The following is a 16,717-nucleotide window of genomic DNA, read 5'->3' as shown; positions in this document are numbered from 1 at the left end:
GGTGGGTGGCGGTAGTGGCGGTGGTGGTAGTGGTGGGTGGTGGTGGTGGTGGTGGCGGTGGTGGTGGTGGTGGTGGTGGCGGTGGTGGCGGTGGTGGTGGTGGTGGTGGTGGCGGTGGTGGTGGTGGTGGTGGTGGCGGTGGTGGTGGTGGTGGTGCTGGGTGGAGCTGCGAGGAGGAGACGGCTCCGCCGCCCCTGGCTCTAGCGGCCTACGGGAGGCACGACGCTGTCATCAGGGTGCTGCTGGACTGGGGGGCAGAGGTGAGATGGTGGGGGGGGGGAGAGAGGGTGGGGAGGGTGGGGGGGTGAGTGGGTGGTGGTGTGAGTGGGTGGGTGAGTGAGTTGGTGAATGAGTGAGTGGAATGGGTGAGTGAGTGAGTGAATGTGTCAGTGAGTGGGTGGTGGTGTGAGTGGGTGGGTGAGTGAGTTGGTGAATGAGTGAGTGGAATGGGTGAGTGAGTGAGTTGGTGAATGTGTCAGTGAGTGGGTGGTGGTGTGAGTGGGTGGGTGAGTGAGTTGGTGAATGAGTGAGTGGAATGGGTGAGTGAGTGACTTGGTGAATGAGTGAGTGGGTGAATGGGTGGGTGGGTGAGTGAATGGGTGGGTGAGTGAATGGGTGGGTGAGTGAAGGGTGGGTGAGTGAATGGGTGGGTGAGTGAATGTGTGAGTGAATGGGTGGGTGAGTGAATGGGTGGGTGAGTGAATGGGTGGGTGAGTGAATGGGTGGGTGAGTGAATGGGTGGGTGAGTGAGTGAGTGAATGTGTCAGTGAGTGGGTGAATGGGTGGGTGGGTGGGTGAGTGAATGGGTGGGTGAGTGAATGGGTGGGTGAGTGAATGGGTGAGTGAATGTGTGAGTGAATGGGTGGGTGAGTGAATGTGTGAGTGAATGGGTGGGTGAGTGAATCGTGGGTGAGTGAATGTGTGAGTGAGTGGGTGAGTGAATGGGTGGGTGAGTGAATGGGTGGGTAAGTGAACGGGTGGGTGAGTTGGTGAATGTGTGAATGGGTGGGTGAGTGAATGTGTGAGTGAGTGGGTGAGTGAATGGGTGGGTGAGTTGGTGAATGTGTGAATCGGTGGGTGAGTGAATGTATGAGTGAGTGGCTGAGTGAATGTGTCAGTGAGTGGGTGAATGGGTGAATGGGTGGGTGAGTGAATGTGTGAGTGAGTGGGTGAGCGAATGTGTGAGTGAGTGAATGTGTGAGTGAGTGAACGGGTGGGTGAGTTGGTGAATGTGTGAGTGAGTTGGTGAATGTGTGAATGGGTGGGTGAGTGAATGTATGAGTGGGTGAATGTGTGGGTGAGTGAACGGTTGGGTGAGTTGGTGAATGTGTGAGTGAATGGGTGAGTGAGTGAATGTATGAGTGAGTGAACGGGTGGGTGAGTTGGTGAATGTGTGAACGGGTGGGTGAGTTGGTGAATGTGTGAGTGAGTGAGTGGATGGGTGAATGAGTGAATTAGTGGGTGAGTGAGTGGGTGAGTGAATGAGTGAGTGAATGAGTGAGTGGGTGAGTGGGTGAGTGAAATGTGTGAGTGAGTGAATGTGTGAGTTGGTGAATGTGTGAATGGGTGGGTGAGTGAATGTGTGAGTGAGTGAATGTGTGAGTGAGTGAACGGTGGGTGAGTTGGTGAATGTGTGAGTGAGTGGGTGAGTGAGTGAATGGGGTGAGTGAACGGGTGGGTGAGTTGGTGAATGTGTGAGTGAATGGGTGAGTGAGTGAATGAGTGAATTAGTGGGTGAGTGAGTGGGTGAGTGAATGAGTGAGTGAATGAGTGAGTGGGTGAGTGGGTGAGTGGGTGAGTGAATGTGTGAGTGAATTGTGAGTTGGTGAATGTGTGAATGGTGTGGAGTGGCCCTATCCCCCCCCCCCCCGTTTGCCCCCTCCCCTCACCCCCCTCACCCCCACCCCCGCTCCCCTCCCCCCCCCACCCCCCCCCCCCCCCCCGCCCAGGTGGACGAGGCGGTTTCCGTGACCGGCTGGACTCCGCTGCTACTGGCGGCCGCCTCGGGCGAACGTGGCGGTGGCCCAGCTGCCGGTGCGCGGGGGGCCGAGCCGGACCGCGCCGACGTCGCGGCCGCACGGCCCTCGCCGTGGCGTCGGCGCTGGGACGCGCCCAGGCGCAGGCGCTGGCTGGAGGGCCGCACCACGGCACGGCCCGGTAGGACGCGGACGCGTCGGACGTACGCCCGCGTCACGTGGACACGCTGAGAGGGAGAGGACACCCAGACCCAGGACTTGAACCCAGACTCTCAGTGTCTCTGACACGGCCATCGTGAACCCCCTGAGAGAGAGAGAGAGACACCCAGACCCAGGGCTTGAACCCAGGCTCTCAGTGTCTCTGACACGGCCATCGTGAACACCCCCTGAGAGAGAGAGAGAGAGACACCCAGACCCAGGGCTTGAACCCAGACTCTCAGTGTCTCTGACACGGCCATCGTGAACCCCTGAGAGAGAGAGAGAGAGAGACACCCAGACCCAGGGCTTGAACCCAGGCTCTCAGTGTCTCTGACACGGGCCATCGTGAACCCCCTGAGAGAGAGAGACACCCAGACCCAGGGCTTGAACCCAGACTCTCAGTTTCTCTGACACGGCCATCGTGAACCCCCTGAGAGAGACACCCAGACCCAGGGCTTGAACCCAGACTCTCAGTGTCTCTGACACGGCCATCGTGAACCCCCTGAGAGAGAGAGACACCCAGACCCAGGGCTTGAACCCAGGCTCTCAGTGTCTCTGACACGGCCATCGTGAACACCACTGAGAGAGAGAGACACCCAGACCCAGGGCTTGAACCCAGGCTCTCAGTGTCTCTGACACGGCCATCGTGAACCCCCTGAGAGAGAGACACCCAGACCCAGGGCTTGAACCCAGACTCTCAGTGTCTCTGACACGGCCATCGTGAACCCCCTGAGAGAGAGAGACACCCAGACCCAGGGCTTGAACCCAGGCTCTCAGTGTCTCTGACACGGCCATCGTGAACCCCCTGAGAGAGAGAGACACCCAGACCCAGGGCTTGAACCCAAGGCTCTCAGTGTCTCTGACACGGCCATCGTGAACCCCCTGAGAGAGAGAGAGACACCCAGACCCAGGGCTTGAACCCAGGCCCTCAGCGTCTCTGACACGGCCATCGTGAACCCCCTGAGAGAGAGAGAGACACCCAGACCCAGGGCTTGAAACCCAGACTCTCAGTGTCTCTGACACGGCCATCGTGAACCCCTGAGAGAGAGAGACACCCAGACCCAGGGCTTGAACCCAGGCTCTCAGTGTCTCTGACACGGCCATCGTGAACCCCCTGAGAGAGAGACACCCAGACCCAGGGCTTGAACCCAGACTCTCAGTGTCTCTGACACGGCCATCGTGAACCCCCTGAGAGAGAGAGACACCCAGACCCAGGGCTTGAACCCAGGCTCTCAGTGTCTCTGACACGGCCATCGTGAACCCCCTGAGAGAGAGAGACACCCAGACCCAGGGCTTGAACCCAGGCTCTCAGTGTCTCTGACACGGCCATCGTGAACCCCCTGAGAGAGAGAGAGACACCCAGACCCAGGGCTTGAACCCAGGCCTCAGCGTCTCTGACACGGCCATCGTGAACCCCCTGAGAGAGAGAGAGACACCCAGACCCAGGGCTTGAACCCAGACTCTCAGTGTCTCTGACACGGCCATCGTGAACCCCCTGAGAGAGAGAGACACCCAGACCCAGGGCTTGAACCCAGACTCTCAGTGACTCTGACACGGCCATCGTGAACCCCCTGAGAGAGAGAGACACCCAGACCCAGGGCTTGAACCCAGACTCTCAGTGTCTCTGACACGGCCATCGTGAACCCCCTGAGAGAGAGAGACACCCAGACCCAGGGCTTGAACCCAGACTCTCAGTGTCTCTGACACGACCATCGTGAACCCCCTGAGAGAGAGACACCTAGAACCCAGGGGCTTGAACCCAGACTCTCAGTGTCTCTGACACAGCCATCGTGAACCCCCTGCGAGAGAGAGACACCCAGACCCAGGGCTTGAACCCAGGCCCTCAGCGTCTCTGACACGGCCATCTTGAACCCCCTGAGAGAGAGAGAGACACCCAGACCCAGGGCTTGAACCCAGGCCCTCAGCGTATCTTGAACCCCCTGAGAGAGAGAGAGAGACACCCAGACCCAGGGCTTGAACCCAGACTCTCAGTGTCTCTGACACGGCCCTCGTGAACCCCCTGAGAGACACCCAGACCCAGGGCTTGAACCCAGACTCTCAGTGTCTCTGACAGGGCAAGGAAGTATATCTTGAACCCCCTGAGAGAAAGAGAGACACCCAGACCCAGGGCTTGAACCCAGGCTCTCAGCGTCTCTGACACAGCCATCGTGAACCCCCTGAGAGAGAGAGACACCCAGACCCAGGGCTTGAACCCAGGCTCTCAGTGTCTCTGACACGGCCATCGTGAACCCCCTGAGAGAGAGAGACACCCAGACCCAGGGCTTGAACCCAGGCTCTCAGTGTCTCTGACACGGCCATCGTGAACCCCCTGAGAGAGAGACACCCAGACCCAGGGCTTGAACCCAGGCCCTCAGTGTCTCTGACACGGCCATCGTGAACCCCCTGAGAGAGAGACACCCAGACCCAGGGCTTGAACCCAGGCTCTCAGTGTCTCTGACACGGCCATCGTGAACCCCCTGAGAGAGAGAGACACCCAGACCCAGGGCTTGAACCCAGGCTCTCAGTGTCTCTGACACGGCCATCGTGAACCCCCTGAGAGAGAGACACCCAGACCCAGGGCTTGAACCCAGACTCTCAGTGTCTCTGACACGGCCATCGTGAACCCCCTGAGAGAGAGACACCCAGACCCAGGGCTTGAACCCAGACTCTCAGTGTCTCTGACACGGCCATTATGAACCCCCCTGAGAGAGAGAGAGACACCCAGACCCAGGGCTCGAACCTAGGCTCTCAGTGTCTCCGACACGGCCATCGTGAACCCCCTGAGAGAGAGAGACACCCAGACCCAGGGCTTGAACCCAGACTCTCAGCGTCTCTGACACGGCCATCGTGAACCCCCTGAGAGAGAGACACCCAGACCCAGGGCTTGAACCCAGGCCCTCAGCGTCTCTGACACGGCCATCGTGAACCCCCTGAGAGAGAGAGACACCCAGACCCAGGGCTTGAACCCAGACTCTCAGCGTCTCTGACACGGCCATCGTGAACCCCCTGAGAGAGAGACACCCAGACCCAGGGCTTGAACCCAGGCTCTCAGTGTCTCTGACACGGCCATTGTGAACCCCCTGAGAGAGACACCCAGACCCAGGGCTTGAACCCAGGCTCTCAGTGTCTCTGACACGGCCATCGTGAACCCCCTGAGTTGGAGAGAGACACCCAGACCCAGGGCTCGAACCCAGACTCTCAGTGTCTCTGACACGGCCATCGTGAACCCCCTGAGAGAGAGACACCCAGACCCAGGGCTTGAACCCAGGCCCTCAGCGTCTCTCTGACACGGCCGCTATGAAGGCCCCCTGTTAGCCGTGTAAGGAATTTGCGTGATAGTTGAGTTGGTGCCGTGTATTCTAACCGCTGTGTTTTTGTCTCCCCGTGTCTATGTGTCCCTCTGTCCCCCGTGTCTCTGTGCTTCTCCCCGTGTCTCCCCGCGTCTCCCCGTGTCTCCCTGCGTCTCCCCGCGTCTCCCCGCGTCTCCCCGCGTCTCGCCGTGTCTCCCCGTGTCTCTGTGTGTGCGTCCTTGTGTCCCTCTGTCTATGTGCAGATGACGGACAGAAAAAGAAGGACATTTTCTATGCCCTCAAGCTCGGTAAGCAGAGAGAGACGGAGAGAGAGACGGACAGAGAGAGAGTGGGAGAGAGAGTGTGAGTGAGAGTGTGAGAGAGAGTGTGAGAGAGAGTGTGAGAGAGAGTGTTAGAGAGAGTGTGAGAGAGAGTGTGAGAGAGAGTGTGAGAGAGTGAGAGAGAGTGAGAGAGAGAGTGTGAGTGAGAGTGTGAGAGAGTGTGAGAGAGTGAGAGAGAGAGTGTGAGTGTGAGAGTGAGTGTGAGAGAGTGTGAGAGAGAGTGTGAGAGAGTGAGAGAGAGAGAGAGTGAGAGAGAGTGTGAGAGTGTGAGTGTGAGAGAGTGTGAGTGTGAGAGTGAGTGTGAGAGAGTGTGAGAGAGAGTGTGAGAGAGTGAGAGAGAGAGTGTGAGTGTGAGAGTGAGTGTGAGAGAGTGTGAGTGTTAGAGAGTGTGAGTGAGTGAGTGTGAGAGAGTGTGTGTGAGAGTGAGAGTGTTAGAGAGAGAGTGTGAGTGAGAGAGTGTGAGTGTGAGTGAGAGAGTGTGTGTGAGTGTGAGAGAGAGAGTGTGAGAGTTAGAGAGTGAGAGTGTTAGAGAGAGAGAGAGTGAGTGTGAGAGAGAGAGAGTGTGAGAGAGAGTGTTAGAGAGTGTGAGTGTTAGAGAGTGAGAGTGTGAGAGAGAGAGTGTTAGAGAGAGAGAGAGTGTGAGTGTTAGAGAGAGTGTGAGAGAGAGAGAGTGTGAGAGAGAGAGAGTGTTAGTGTGTGTTAGAGAGTGAGAGTGTGAGTGTGAATGTGAGTGTTAGTGAGTGTGAGAGTGTGAGAGTGTGAGTGAGTGTGAATGTGAGTGTTAGAGTGTGACCCAGACCTCGGGCTCGAGCTCAGCGTGTCAGTGAGCCTCACAGGTGCACAAAGCGGGGACACGGCCACTCTGAACCTCCCTCCCCTCCCCCTCCTCCTCCCCTCCTTCACCTCCTCCTTCACCTCCTCCTTCACCTCCTCCCCCTTCACCTCCTCCTCCCCCCCCCTCCTCCTTCACCTCCTCCTTCACCTCCTCCTTCACCTCCTCCTTCTCCTCCTTCACCTCCTCCCCCTTCACCTCCTCCTTCACCTCCTCCTTCACCTCCTCCCCCTTCACCTCCTTCACCTCCTCCTCCACTCCCCCTCCACTCCCCCCTCCACTCCCCCTTCACCTCCTCCTCTCTAACCCCCTCCACCCCCCCTCCCCCCCACCCCCCCCCAAAGGTGACGTGGCTCTGGCGCGTCGCCTCCTGGTGGAGGGTGATGAAGAAGCGGAGGGCGGTGGCGGTGGTGCCGGTGGTGCCGGCGGTGTTGCCGGCGGTGGTGTTGGCGGTGTTGCCGGTGGTGGTGGTGTTGGCAGTGGTGTTGGCGGTGTTGGCGGTGGTGCCGGCGGTGTTGGCGGTGTTGGTGTTGGTGTTGGCGGTGGTGTTGGTGTTGCCGGTGTTGGTGTTGCCGGTGTTGGTGGTGGTGCCGGTGTTGGTGGTGGTGCCGGCGGCTCGGCAAGGTCCCAGGCTTCGCGGCTGGGCCAGGACGGCGCCAGCCCCCTGATTCTGGCGGCCGTGCTGGGTGACGTGGGCCTGGTGGAGGCCCTCGTGGACGCCGCTCCGGCCCTGCTCGACCACCGGGACCACACCAACGGGTGGACGGCACTCATGCAGGCAGCCTATCACGGGTGAGCACGTGGGGGGTGGGTGAGCACGTGGGGGTGAGCACGTGGGGGGTGGGTGAGCACGTGGGGGGTGAGCACGTGGGGGTGAGCACGTGGGGGTGAGCACGTGGGGGTGAGCACGTGGGGGTGAGCACGTGGGGGTGAGCACGTGGGGGTGGGGTGAGCACGTGGGGGGTGAGCACGTGGGGGGTGAGCACGTGGGGGTGAGCACGTGGGGGTGAGCACGTGGGGGTGGGGTGAGCACGTGGGGGTGAGCACGTGGGGGTGGGCACGTGGGGGTGAGCACGTGGGGATGGGTGAGCACGTGGGGGTGAGCACGTGGGGGTGGGCACGTGGGGGTGAGCACTTGGGGGTGAGCACGTGGGGGTGAGCACGTGGGGGGTGGGGTGAGCACGTGGGGGTGAGCACGTGGGGGGTGAGCACGTGGGGGGTGAGCACGTGGGGGTGAGCACGTGGGGGTGAGCACGTGGGGGTGAGCACGTGGGGGTGAGCGCGTGGGTGAGCACGTGGGGGTGGGGTGAGCGTGTGGGTGAGCGTGTGAGTGAGCGTGTGGGTGAGCACGTGGGCGAGCATGTGGGTGAGAGTGTGGTTGAGTGTGGGTGGCAAAACAACCCGCTACCTCCTTGCGGTGCCGGACGGGCAACTCTGTCGTGGACAGTGCTGTGGGGGGAGGTCCAATTTTGATTGGCTCCTCCCCTCATGGCATATGTGTCCACCACAGGAGCTAAACGGGGGCTCTGGACGGGTGCGAGGGGCTGGTAACCCCTTCACCTTCAATTTATTACCACTAAACCACGAGTTAAACTGAAATATGTAACTAATAAGCTTGTGTCGGAGGCCCCGGGGGGCCAGGCGTCTATGACGTCTCCTGGCCAAACCCCAATTGGCGGAGCCAGGAGATTGAATATCTACCCTCAGGGCTCCTCCAGAAACAACGAAAAGCCACTTCGGGTGGCCACGTGGAATCTTCGAATACTCACTGCGGAGGAGAGGCTGCCACTCCTCTGTCGGGAGCTGGACCGGTACCGCCTGGATCTATGTGGCATTCAGGAGGTCCGGTGGACCGGCTCTGGCTCCTGCCACCATGAGGGGTGGACAGTCCTCTACTCGGGGCAGCAGACTGCCATACAACAGGGTGTGGCTCTTCTTTTGAACAAAAGAATGAAGGGGGCGTGGGAGCGTGGCGGTGAGGTGTGGGAAGCTGTAAGCCCCAGGCTACTTTGGGCTCGCCTTCCCATCAACCGGAGGCGAGGAATGGTGGTCGTGGTTACTTATGCCCCCACCGAAGATGAACATCCGTGGAGGGATGCAGGCAAAGCCGATGAGTCAGATGCCTTTTATGACCTCCTGTCACAGGTGCTGTCTAAAGTGGCCCCTCGGGATAGTCATCATGTTGGGTGACTTCAATGCCCGAGTTGGTCACGATACTGGCACCTGGTCTGGAGTGATTGGAGGGCATGGTCCAGATCAGCTCAATAACAACGGTAGGAGGCTGCTAGATTTTTGTGCAGCCCATGGGCTTGTAATTACCAACACACTGTTCCGGCATCGGCGCATTCACACAACATCATGGATGCATGCCGGGTCCAAGCAAGAACATCTGCTGGACTACATAGTGACGGACCAGCGGATGCGAGCCCATGTCCTTGACACCAGGACCTACCGTGGAGCTGATCTGCTCTCTGACCATCGACTAGTCATCTGTAAGATGTGCCTGCCATTCTTCCACTCCGGTGGTGGGTGTACACCCAGGACCCCATTCCAACCTAAAGTGGCCTGGTCTCAGTTATCTGATGAAAGTTGCAAGCGAGAATTTCATCATCGCTTGCGGCTGGGATTGGCATCGTCCCCGACTCCTCCTGATGTCGAGGGTAAATGGGCGAGGTTTAGGACTGTGACTCATGCAGCTGCAATGGCTGCTTTGGGTACGCAGTCCAGACCTCGCCAGAGACCCTGGCTGACAGAGGAGGTGTTCAGGATGGTTGAGAAAAAGCGACAGGCCCACTGTCATCGGCTACAGAATCCCACGTCAGAGAATGAGGAGGCTTACCGCAGCCTTCGCTCGGAGGTTCGGAGAGCCGTGAGGCGCTGCAAGGATGGGTGGTGGTCGCGGGTTGCTGAGGAGATGGAGTCTGCCTCAGTGGCCCGTGATCACAAATCTCTAATTAACTCCATCAAAAAAGTAACCTGCAGCGCCACACCTATTACCATCATTAGGGGAAAAAACGGTGACCCAATCTCCGACCCCCAGGAACATGTTTTCAGATTTGCTGAGCATTTCTGTGAGGTCCTGGGGGAGGGAAAATCCCTCAGCCAGGAAAACATCGTGGCACAAAGTGAGGATGACCCTGCTGAGGCTGCGGTGCCTCAAATATTGGAAGAAGTCACCCCCTATGAGTGGCTGGCTGAGGTGCCATCTGTTGAGGAAGTATTGAAAGCGATCTGGAGTCTGAGACCAGGAAAGGCAGCGGGCAGAGATGATCTCCCAAGCGAAATGCTGAGGGAGGGCGGCGTTAGTGCACAGACTGCCCTATATGACATCATAACAGTCTGGACCACTGGACGGGTTCCGCAGGATTGGAAGGATGCCCTGGTGGTCCCCCTTTTTAAGAAGGGGGACCGCACAGACTGTAACAACTACAGGGGCATCTCACTCCTTAGTGTGCCCGGAAAGGTCCTGGCATGGATTATTCAACATCGCCTTGCTAGGCACGCTGAGGAGAGGCTTGCGGAGCCCCAATGCGGTTTCAGGAAAGGGCGGTCCTGCACAGATGCCATATTTTCTGTCCGTCTGCTATAGCAGAGGTGTAGGGAATTCTAACAAGACCTACATCTCTGCTTTATTGACTTGGTCAAGGCCTATGATACCATCAGTAGGCCTGGGCTCTGGGTTGTTCTTCGTGCTTTTGGAGTACCTGACCCTCTGCTCACGATCATTAAGGACCTTCATGATGGTGAGCGGGCCCGGGTAAAACTACGTGGCTGGGAGTCAGAGCCATTCCCTGTTAACCTTGGGGTGCGACAGGGATGTCCTCTGGCTCCCACATTATTTAACATCTATTTTGACCACGTAGTTCGTGAAGCCTTCAATAGCTGTATCGGGGGAATCTCCATATGGTACAGATATAATGGGAGGCTGATCGACGCCCGGGTGCGGTCAAGGGATGGCTCCATATTGTTCAACCACGTTATGTATGCAGATGATTTGGTAATAGCTGCACATTCGGAGGAGTTGGAGACGCTGCTGCTGAGACTGGAGCGTGCCACTAAGAGGTGGGGCCTTACCATCAACCCCACCAAAACTAAGCACCTGTCTGGGTATTTTGTACCATCGGACACTCCACCCCCACAACTCCCAATCGGTGATGGGGCAGTTGTGGAGAGAGTGGAGAGTTTCCCATACCTGGGCATTGTGCTTATGACTAGCTCCAGTTTAACAGCAGAGGTCTCACTCCGAATCAGTCGAGCGGCAATATCTTTTCATCGGTTGCGTAACGCTGTGTGGAAGCTACCTGGTCTGTCGCTCCGCACTAAGTTTCAGGTCTTCTCGGCCACGGTCATTCCCTCCCTTCTCTACGCTTGCGAAACGTGGACCCCCCTAATGGAACATCTTCGCCGGTTAGAAACATTTAGGCTGGCCTGCCTACGATCCATCCTGGGTTTAACCAGACTGGATTGTGTGAGGAGCTCACAAATCCTTGAAAGATCTGGGCAAGGTCCCATCGGTGAGCTCCTCCGGCGGGGAAGGCTGCGATGGCTGGGTCATGGGGCCCGCATGCCCAGCCACCTCATGCCGAAACAGCTTTTGTTCGGCCGGATTGAGTGGGCTAAGCGGGCGCGGCACGGGCTAGAGAAGAGATGGAGTGATGTGGTACAGGAGGACGTGGAGCTGAGTGGACTTGCCGATGACCGGTACCAGCGGTGTCAAGATCGGCCTCTGTGGAGGAGGCTCGTGAAGGACGCTACTGGGCAGTTGGAGGTAGTCGCCCTCCAACAACAACGGAGGGCGGAGGAGCGACGCTCAGAACAACGAGCGGAGCGCCGGGTGGCTAAAGCACAGCAGGTTGGCACAGTAGGGGGCACAGGTGGTGCATCAGCTAATCATCTCAGTCAGTCGACCCGTGGCACCTGGGTCTGCCCCGTGACCTCCTGCCAGCGGGCGTTCGACACTTCACGTGGCCTCAGGGTGCACATAGCCTGGCACAAGCGTCGTGGTGACGTCACCGCCACTTAGTGGCGAATGGCGGTTGTTGTTGTTGCGTGTGGGTGAGAGTGTGGGTGAGCGTGTGGGTGAGCGTGTGGGTGAGCGTGTGGGTGAATGTGTGTGAGCGTGTGGGTGAGCGTGTGGGTGAGAGTGTGGGTGAGTGTGAGTGAGCGTGTGGGTGAGCGTTTGGGGGGGTGAGTGAGCGTGTGGGTGAGCGTGTGGTTGAGCGTTTGGGGGGGTGAGTGAGCGTGTGGGTGAGCGTGTGGGTGAGCGTTTGGGGGGGTGAGTGAGCGTGTGGGTGAGCGTGTGGGTAAGCGTGTGGACGAGCGTGTGGGTGAGCGTGTGGGTGAGTGGGTGTGAGTGAGCATGTGGGTGAGGGTGTGGAGGGGTGAGTGTGTGGTTGAGTCGGTGTGAGTGTGAGGGTGAGTGAGTGAGCGAGTGAGTGAGTGTGTGGGTGAGTGAGTGTGTGGGTGAGTGTTTATTGACCTGGTCAAGGCCTATGATACCATCAGTAGGCCTGGGCTCTGGGTCGTTCTTCGTGCTTTTGGAGTACCTGACCCTCTGCTCACGATCATTAAGGACCTTCATGATGGTGAGCGGGCCCGGGTAAAACTACGTGGCCGGGAGTCAGAGCCATTCCCTGTACACCTTGGGGTGCGACAGGGATGTCCTCTGGCTCCCACATTATTTAACATCTATTTTGACCACGTAGTTCGTGAAGCCTTCAATAGCTGTACCGGGGGAATCTCCATATGGTACAGATATAATGGGAGGCTAATCGATGCCCGGGTGCGGTCAAGGGATGGCTCCCTATTGCTCAACCACGTTATGTATGCTGATGATTTGGTAATAGCTGCTTATTCAGAGGAGGAGTTGGAGACGCTGCTGCTGAGACTGGAGCGTGTCACTAAGAGGTGGGGCCTTACCATCAGCCCCACCAAAACTAAGCACCTGCCTGGGTATTTTGTACCATTGGACACTCCACCCCCACAACTCCCAATCGGTGATGGGGCAGTTGTGGAGAGAGTGGAGAGTTTCCCTTACCTGGGCAGTGTGCTTATGACTGGCTCCAGTTTAACAGCAGAGGTCTCACTCCGAATCAGGCAAGCGGCAATATCTTTTCATCGGTTGCGTAACGCTGTGTGGAAGCTACCTGGTCTGTCGCTCCGCACTAAGCTTCAGGTCTTCTCGGCCTCGGTCATTCCCTCCCTTTTCTACGCTTGCGAAACGTGGACCCCCCTAATGGAACATCTTCGCCGGTTAGAAACATTTAGGCTGGCCTGCCTACGATCTATCCTGGGATTAACCAGACTGGATTGTGTGAGGAGCTCACAAATCCTTGAAAGATCTGGGCAGGGTCCCATCGGTGAGCTCTTCCGGCAGGCAAGGCTGCGTTGGCTGGGTCATATAGCCCGCATGCCCAGCCACCACATGCCGAAACAGCTTTTGTTTGGCCGGATTGAGGGGGCTAAGCGGGCGCGGCACGGGCTAGAGAAGAGATGGAGTGATGTGGTACAGGAGGACGTGGAGCTGAGTGGACTTGCCGATGACTGGTACCAGCGGTGTCAAGATCGGCCTCTGTGGAGGAGGCTCGTGAAGGATGCTACTGGGCAGTTGGAGGCAGTCGCCCTCCAACAACAACGGAGGACGGAGGAGCGACGCTCAGAACAACGAGCGGAGCGCCGGGTGGCTAAAGCACAGCAGGTTGGCACAGTAGGGGGCACAGGTGGTGCATCAGCCAGTCATCTCAGTCAGTCGACCCGTGGCACCTGGGTCTGCCCCGTGACCTCCTGCCAGCGGGCGTTCGACACTTCACGTGGCCTCAGGGTGCACATAGCCTGGCACAAGCGTCGTGGTGACGTCACCGCCACTTAGTGGCGAATGGCGGTTGTTGTTGTTGGTTGTTGGGTGAGTGTGTGGAGGGGTGAGTGTGTGGTTGAGTGGGTGTGAGGTTGTGTGGGGGTGAGTGAGTGAGCGAGTGAGTGAGTGTGTGGAGGGGTAAGTGTGTGGGTGAGTGTGTGGAGGGGTGAGTGTGTGGTTGAGTGGGTGTGAGTGTGAGGGTGTGTGGGGGTGAGTGAGTGAGCGAGTGAGTGGGTGTGAGTGAGCGTGTAGGTGAGTGAGTGGGTGTGAGTGAGCGTGTGGGTGAGTGTGTGGGTGAGTGAGCATGTGGGTGAGGGTGTGGAGGGGTGAATGTGTGGTTAAGTGAGTGTGTGGGGGTGAGTGAGTGAGCCAGTGAGTAAGTGTGTGGGTGAGTGTGTGGAGGGGTGAGTGTGTCGTTGAGTGGGTGTGAGTGTGAGGGTGAGTGAGTGAGTGGGTGTGAGTGAGCGAGTGAGTGAGCGTGTGGGTGAGCGTGGTAAGTAAGAGGGGGTGAGCGTGTGGGTGGTTTTTGTGTTGAATGTTGTTGACAGACACGCGGACGTGGTGGTGGTTGTTGTTGTTGACAGACACACGGACGTGGTGGTTGTTGTTGTTGTGAATGATGTTGTTGTTGTGAATGTTGTTGTTGTTGTGAATGTTGTTGTTGTGAATGTTGTTGTTGACAGACACACGGACGTGGTGGTGGTGGTTGTTGTTGTGAATGTTGTTGTTGTGGTTGTTGTTGTTGACAGACACACGGACGTGGTTGTTGTTGTTGTGGTTGTTGTTGTTGTGAATGTTGTTGTGAATGTTGTTGTGAATGTTGTGGTTGTTGTTGTTGACAGACACACGGACGTGGTGGTTGTTGTTGTTGTTGTTGTGAATGTTGTTGTGGTTGTTGACAGACACACGGACGTGGTGGTGGTTGTTGTTGTTGTGAATGTTGTTGTGGTTGTTGTTGTTGTTGACAAACACACGGACGTGGTTGTTGTTGTTGTGGTTGTTGTGAATGTTGTTGTTGTTGTTGTTGTGAATGTTGTTGTGGTTGTTGTGAATGTTGTTGTTGTTGACAGACACACGGACGTGGTGGTGGTTGTTGTTGTTGTGAATGTTGTTGTTGTGGTTGTTGTTGTTGTTGTTGACAGACACACGGACGTGGTGGTGGTTGTTGTTGTTGTGAATGTTGTTGTGGTTGTTGTGAATGTTGTTGTTGTGAATGTTGTTGTGGTTGTTGTGAATGTTGTTGTTGTGAATGTTGTTGTTGTTGTGAATGTTGTTGTTGTGAATGTTGTTGTTGTTGTTGTGAATGTTGTTGTTGTGAATGTTGTTGTTGTTGTTGACAGACACACGGAGGTGGTGGTGGTTGTTGTTGTTGTGAATGTTGTTGTGAATGTTGTTGTTGTGAATGTTGTTGTGAATGTTGTTGTTGTGAATGTTGTTGTTGTTGTGAATGTTGTTGTTGTGAATGTTGTTGTTGTTGACAGACACACGGACGTGGTGGTGGTTGTTGTTGTTGTGAATGTTGTTGTGAATGTTGTTGTTGTGAATGTTGTTGTTGTTGTTGTGAATGTTGTTGTTGTGAATGTTGTTGTTGTGAATGTTGTTGTTGTTGTTGACAGACACACGGACGTGGTGGTGGTTGTTGTTGTTGTTGTGAATGTTGTTGTTGTTGTTGTGAATGTTGTTGTTGTGAATGTTGTTGTTGTTGTTGTTGTGAATGTTGTTGTTGTTGACAGACACACGGACGTGGTTGTTGTTGTTGTGGTTGTTGTGAATGTTGTTGTGAATGTTGTTGTTGTTGTTGTGAATGTTGTTGTTGTTGTGAATGTTGTTGTTGTTGTTGTTGTTGACAGACACACGGACGTGGTTGTTGTTGTTGTTGTTGTGAATGTTGTTGTTGTTGTTGTTGTGAATGTTGTTGTTGTGAATGTTGTTGTTGTTGTTGTTGACAGACACACGGACGTGGTTGTTGTTGTTGTGGTTGTTGTTGTTGTTGTGAATGTTGTTGTTGTTGTGAATGTTGTTGTTGTGAATGTTGTTGTTGTTGTTGACAGACACACGGACGTGGTTGTTGTTGTTGTGGTTGGTGTTGTTGTTGTGAATGTTGTTGTTGTTGTTGTGAATGTTGTTGTTGTGAATGTTGTTGTTGTTGTTGACAGACACACGGACGTGGTTGTTGTTGTTGTGGTTGTTGTTGTTGTTGTGAATGTTGTTGTTGTTGTTGTGAATGTTGTTGTTGTGAATGTTGTTGTTGACAGACACACGGACGTGGTTGTTGTTGTTGTGGTTGTTGTTGTTGTGAATGTTGTTGTTGTTGTGAATGTTGTTGTTGTGAATGTTGTTGTTGTTGACAGACACACGGACGTGGTTGTTGTTGTTGTGGTTGGTGTTGTTGTTGTGAATGTTGTTGTTGTTGTTGTGAATGTTGTTGTTGTGAATGTTGTTGTTGTTGTTGACAGACACACGGACGTGGTTGTTGTTGTTGTGGTTGTTGTTGTTGTTGTGAATGTTGTTGTTGTTGTTGTTGTGAATGTTGTTGTTGTGAATGTTGTTGTTGTTGTTGACAGACACACGGACGTGGTTGTTGTTGTTGTGGTTGTTGTTGTGGTTGTTGTGAATGTTGTTGTTGTTGTTGTGAATGTTGTTGTTGTGAATGTTGTTGTTGTGGTTGTTGTGAATGTTGTTGTTGTTGTTGTGAATGTTGTTGTTGTTGTTGTGAATGTTGTTGTTGTTGACAGACACACGGACGTGGTGCGGCTGCTGGTGCAGCGTGGAGCTGACGTGAGCGTCAGGGCGAGGAACGGCTGCACGGCCTTCAACCTCGTCACCCTGCTCAGCCACGACGGTTGGCGGGGGCACGGGGGGGAGGGGGAGGGGGAGGAGACAGGAGGAGGAGGAGGGGCGATTCTTGGACTCTCACTCTCTCTGTGTGTGTCTCTGTGTGTGTCTCTCTGTGTGTGTCTCTGTCTGTGTGTGTCTCACTCTGTGTGTCTCTGTGTGTGTCTCTCTCTGTGTGTGTGTCTCACTCTGTGTGTATCACTCTGTGTGTCTCACTCTCTGTGTGTCTCTCTGTGTGTATCACTCTGTGTGTCTCTGTCTGTGTGTATCTCACTCTCTGTGTGTGTATCACTCTGTGTGTCTCACTCTCTCTGTGTGTGTCTCTGTGTGTGTCTCTCTGTGTGTGTGTCTCTCTGTGTGTGTCTCTGTGTGTGTGTCTCTGTCTGTGTGTC

At 55.9% G+C, this 16,717-nt stretch overlaps 1 protein-coding gene across 1 annotated transcript in view; it reads left to right on the top strand.

The window, feature by feature from the left end:
• Window positions 1-65: 65 nt before the first annotated feature.
• ANKS6 (ankyrin repeat and sterile alpha motif domain containing 6) overlaps window positions 66-16,717 on the top strand; it is a gene marked incomplete at its 5' end in the record, with an annotated part of 44,385 nt that continues 27,733 nt past the window's right edge. Inside the window, 5 exons of the mRNA XM_076064336.1 lie at window positions 66-260; window positions 1,950-2,157; window positions 5,728-5,772; window positions 6,982-7,429; window positions 16,226-16,332. Coding sequence (XP_075920451.1) covers window positions 66-260; window positions 1,950-2,157; window positions 5,728-5,772; window positions 6,982-7,429; window positions 16,226-16,332 — 1,003 coding nt within the window. The remainder of the gene's footprint in view (window positions 261-1,949; window positions 2,158-5,727; window positions 5,773-6,981; window positions 7,430-16,225; window positions 16,333-16,717) is intronic.

Source organism: Petromyzon marinus, unplaced genomic scaffold (assembly GCF_048934315.1).
Source record: "Petromyzon marinus isolate PM22_M1 ecotype Great Lakes invasive population unplaced genomic scaffold, UKy_Petmar_22M1.pri1.0 PM_Scaffold_394, whole genome shotgun sequence".
NCBI classification, from domain to species: Eukaryota; Metazoa; Chordata; class Hyperoartia; order Petromyzontiformes; family Petromyzontidae; genus Petromyzon; species Petromyzon marinus.
Note: the sequence above shows the minus strand (reverse complement) of the source record. Positions and strands in the feature narration are given on the sequence as shown.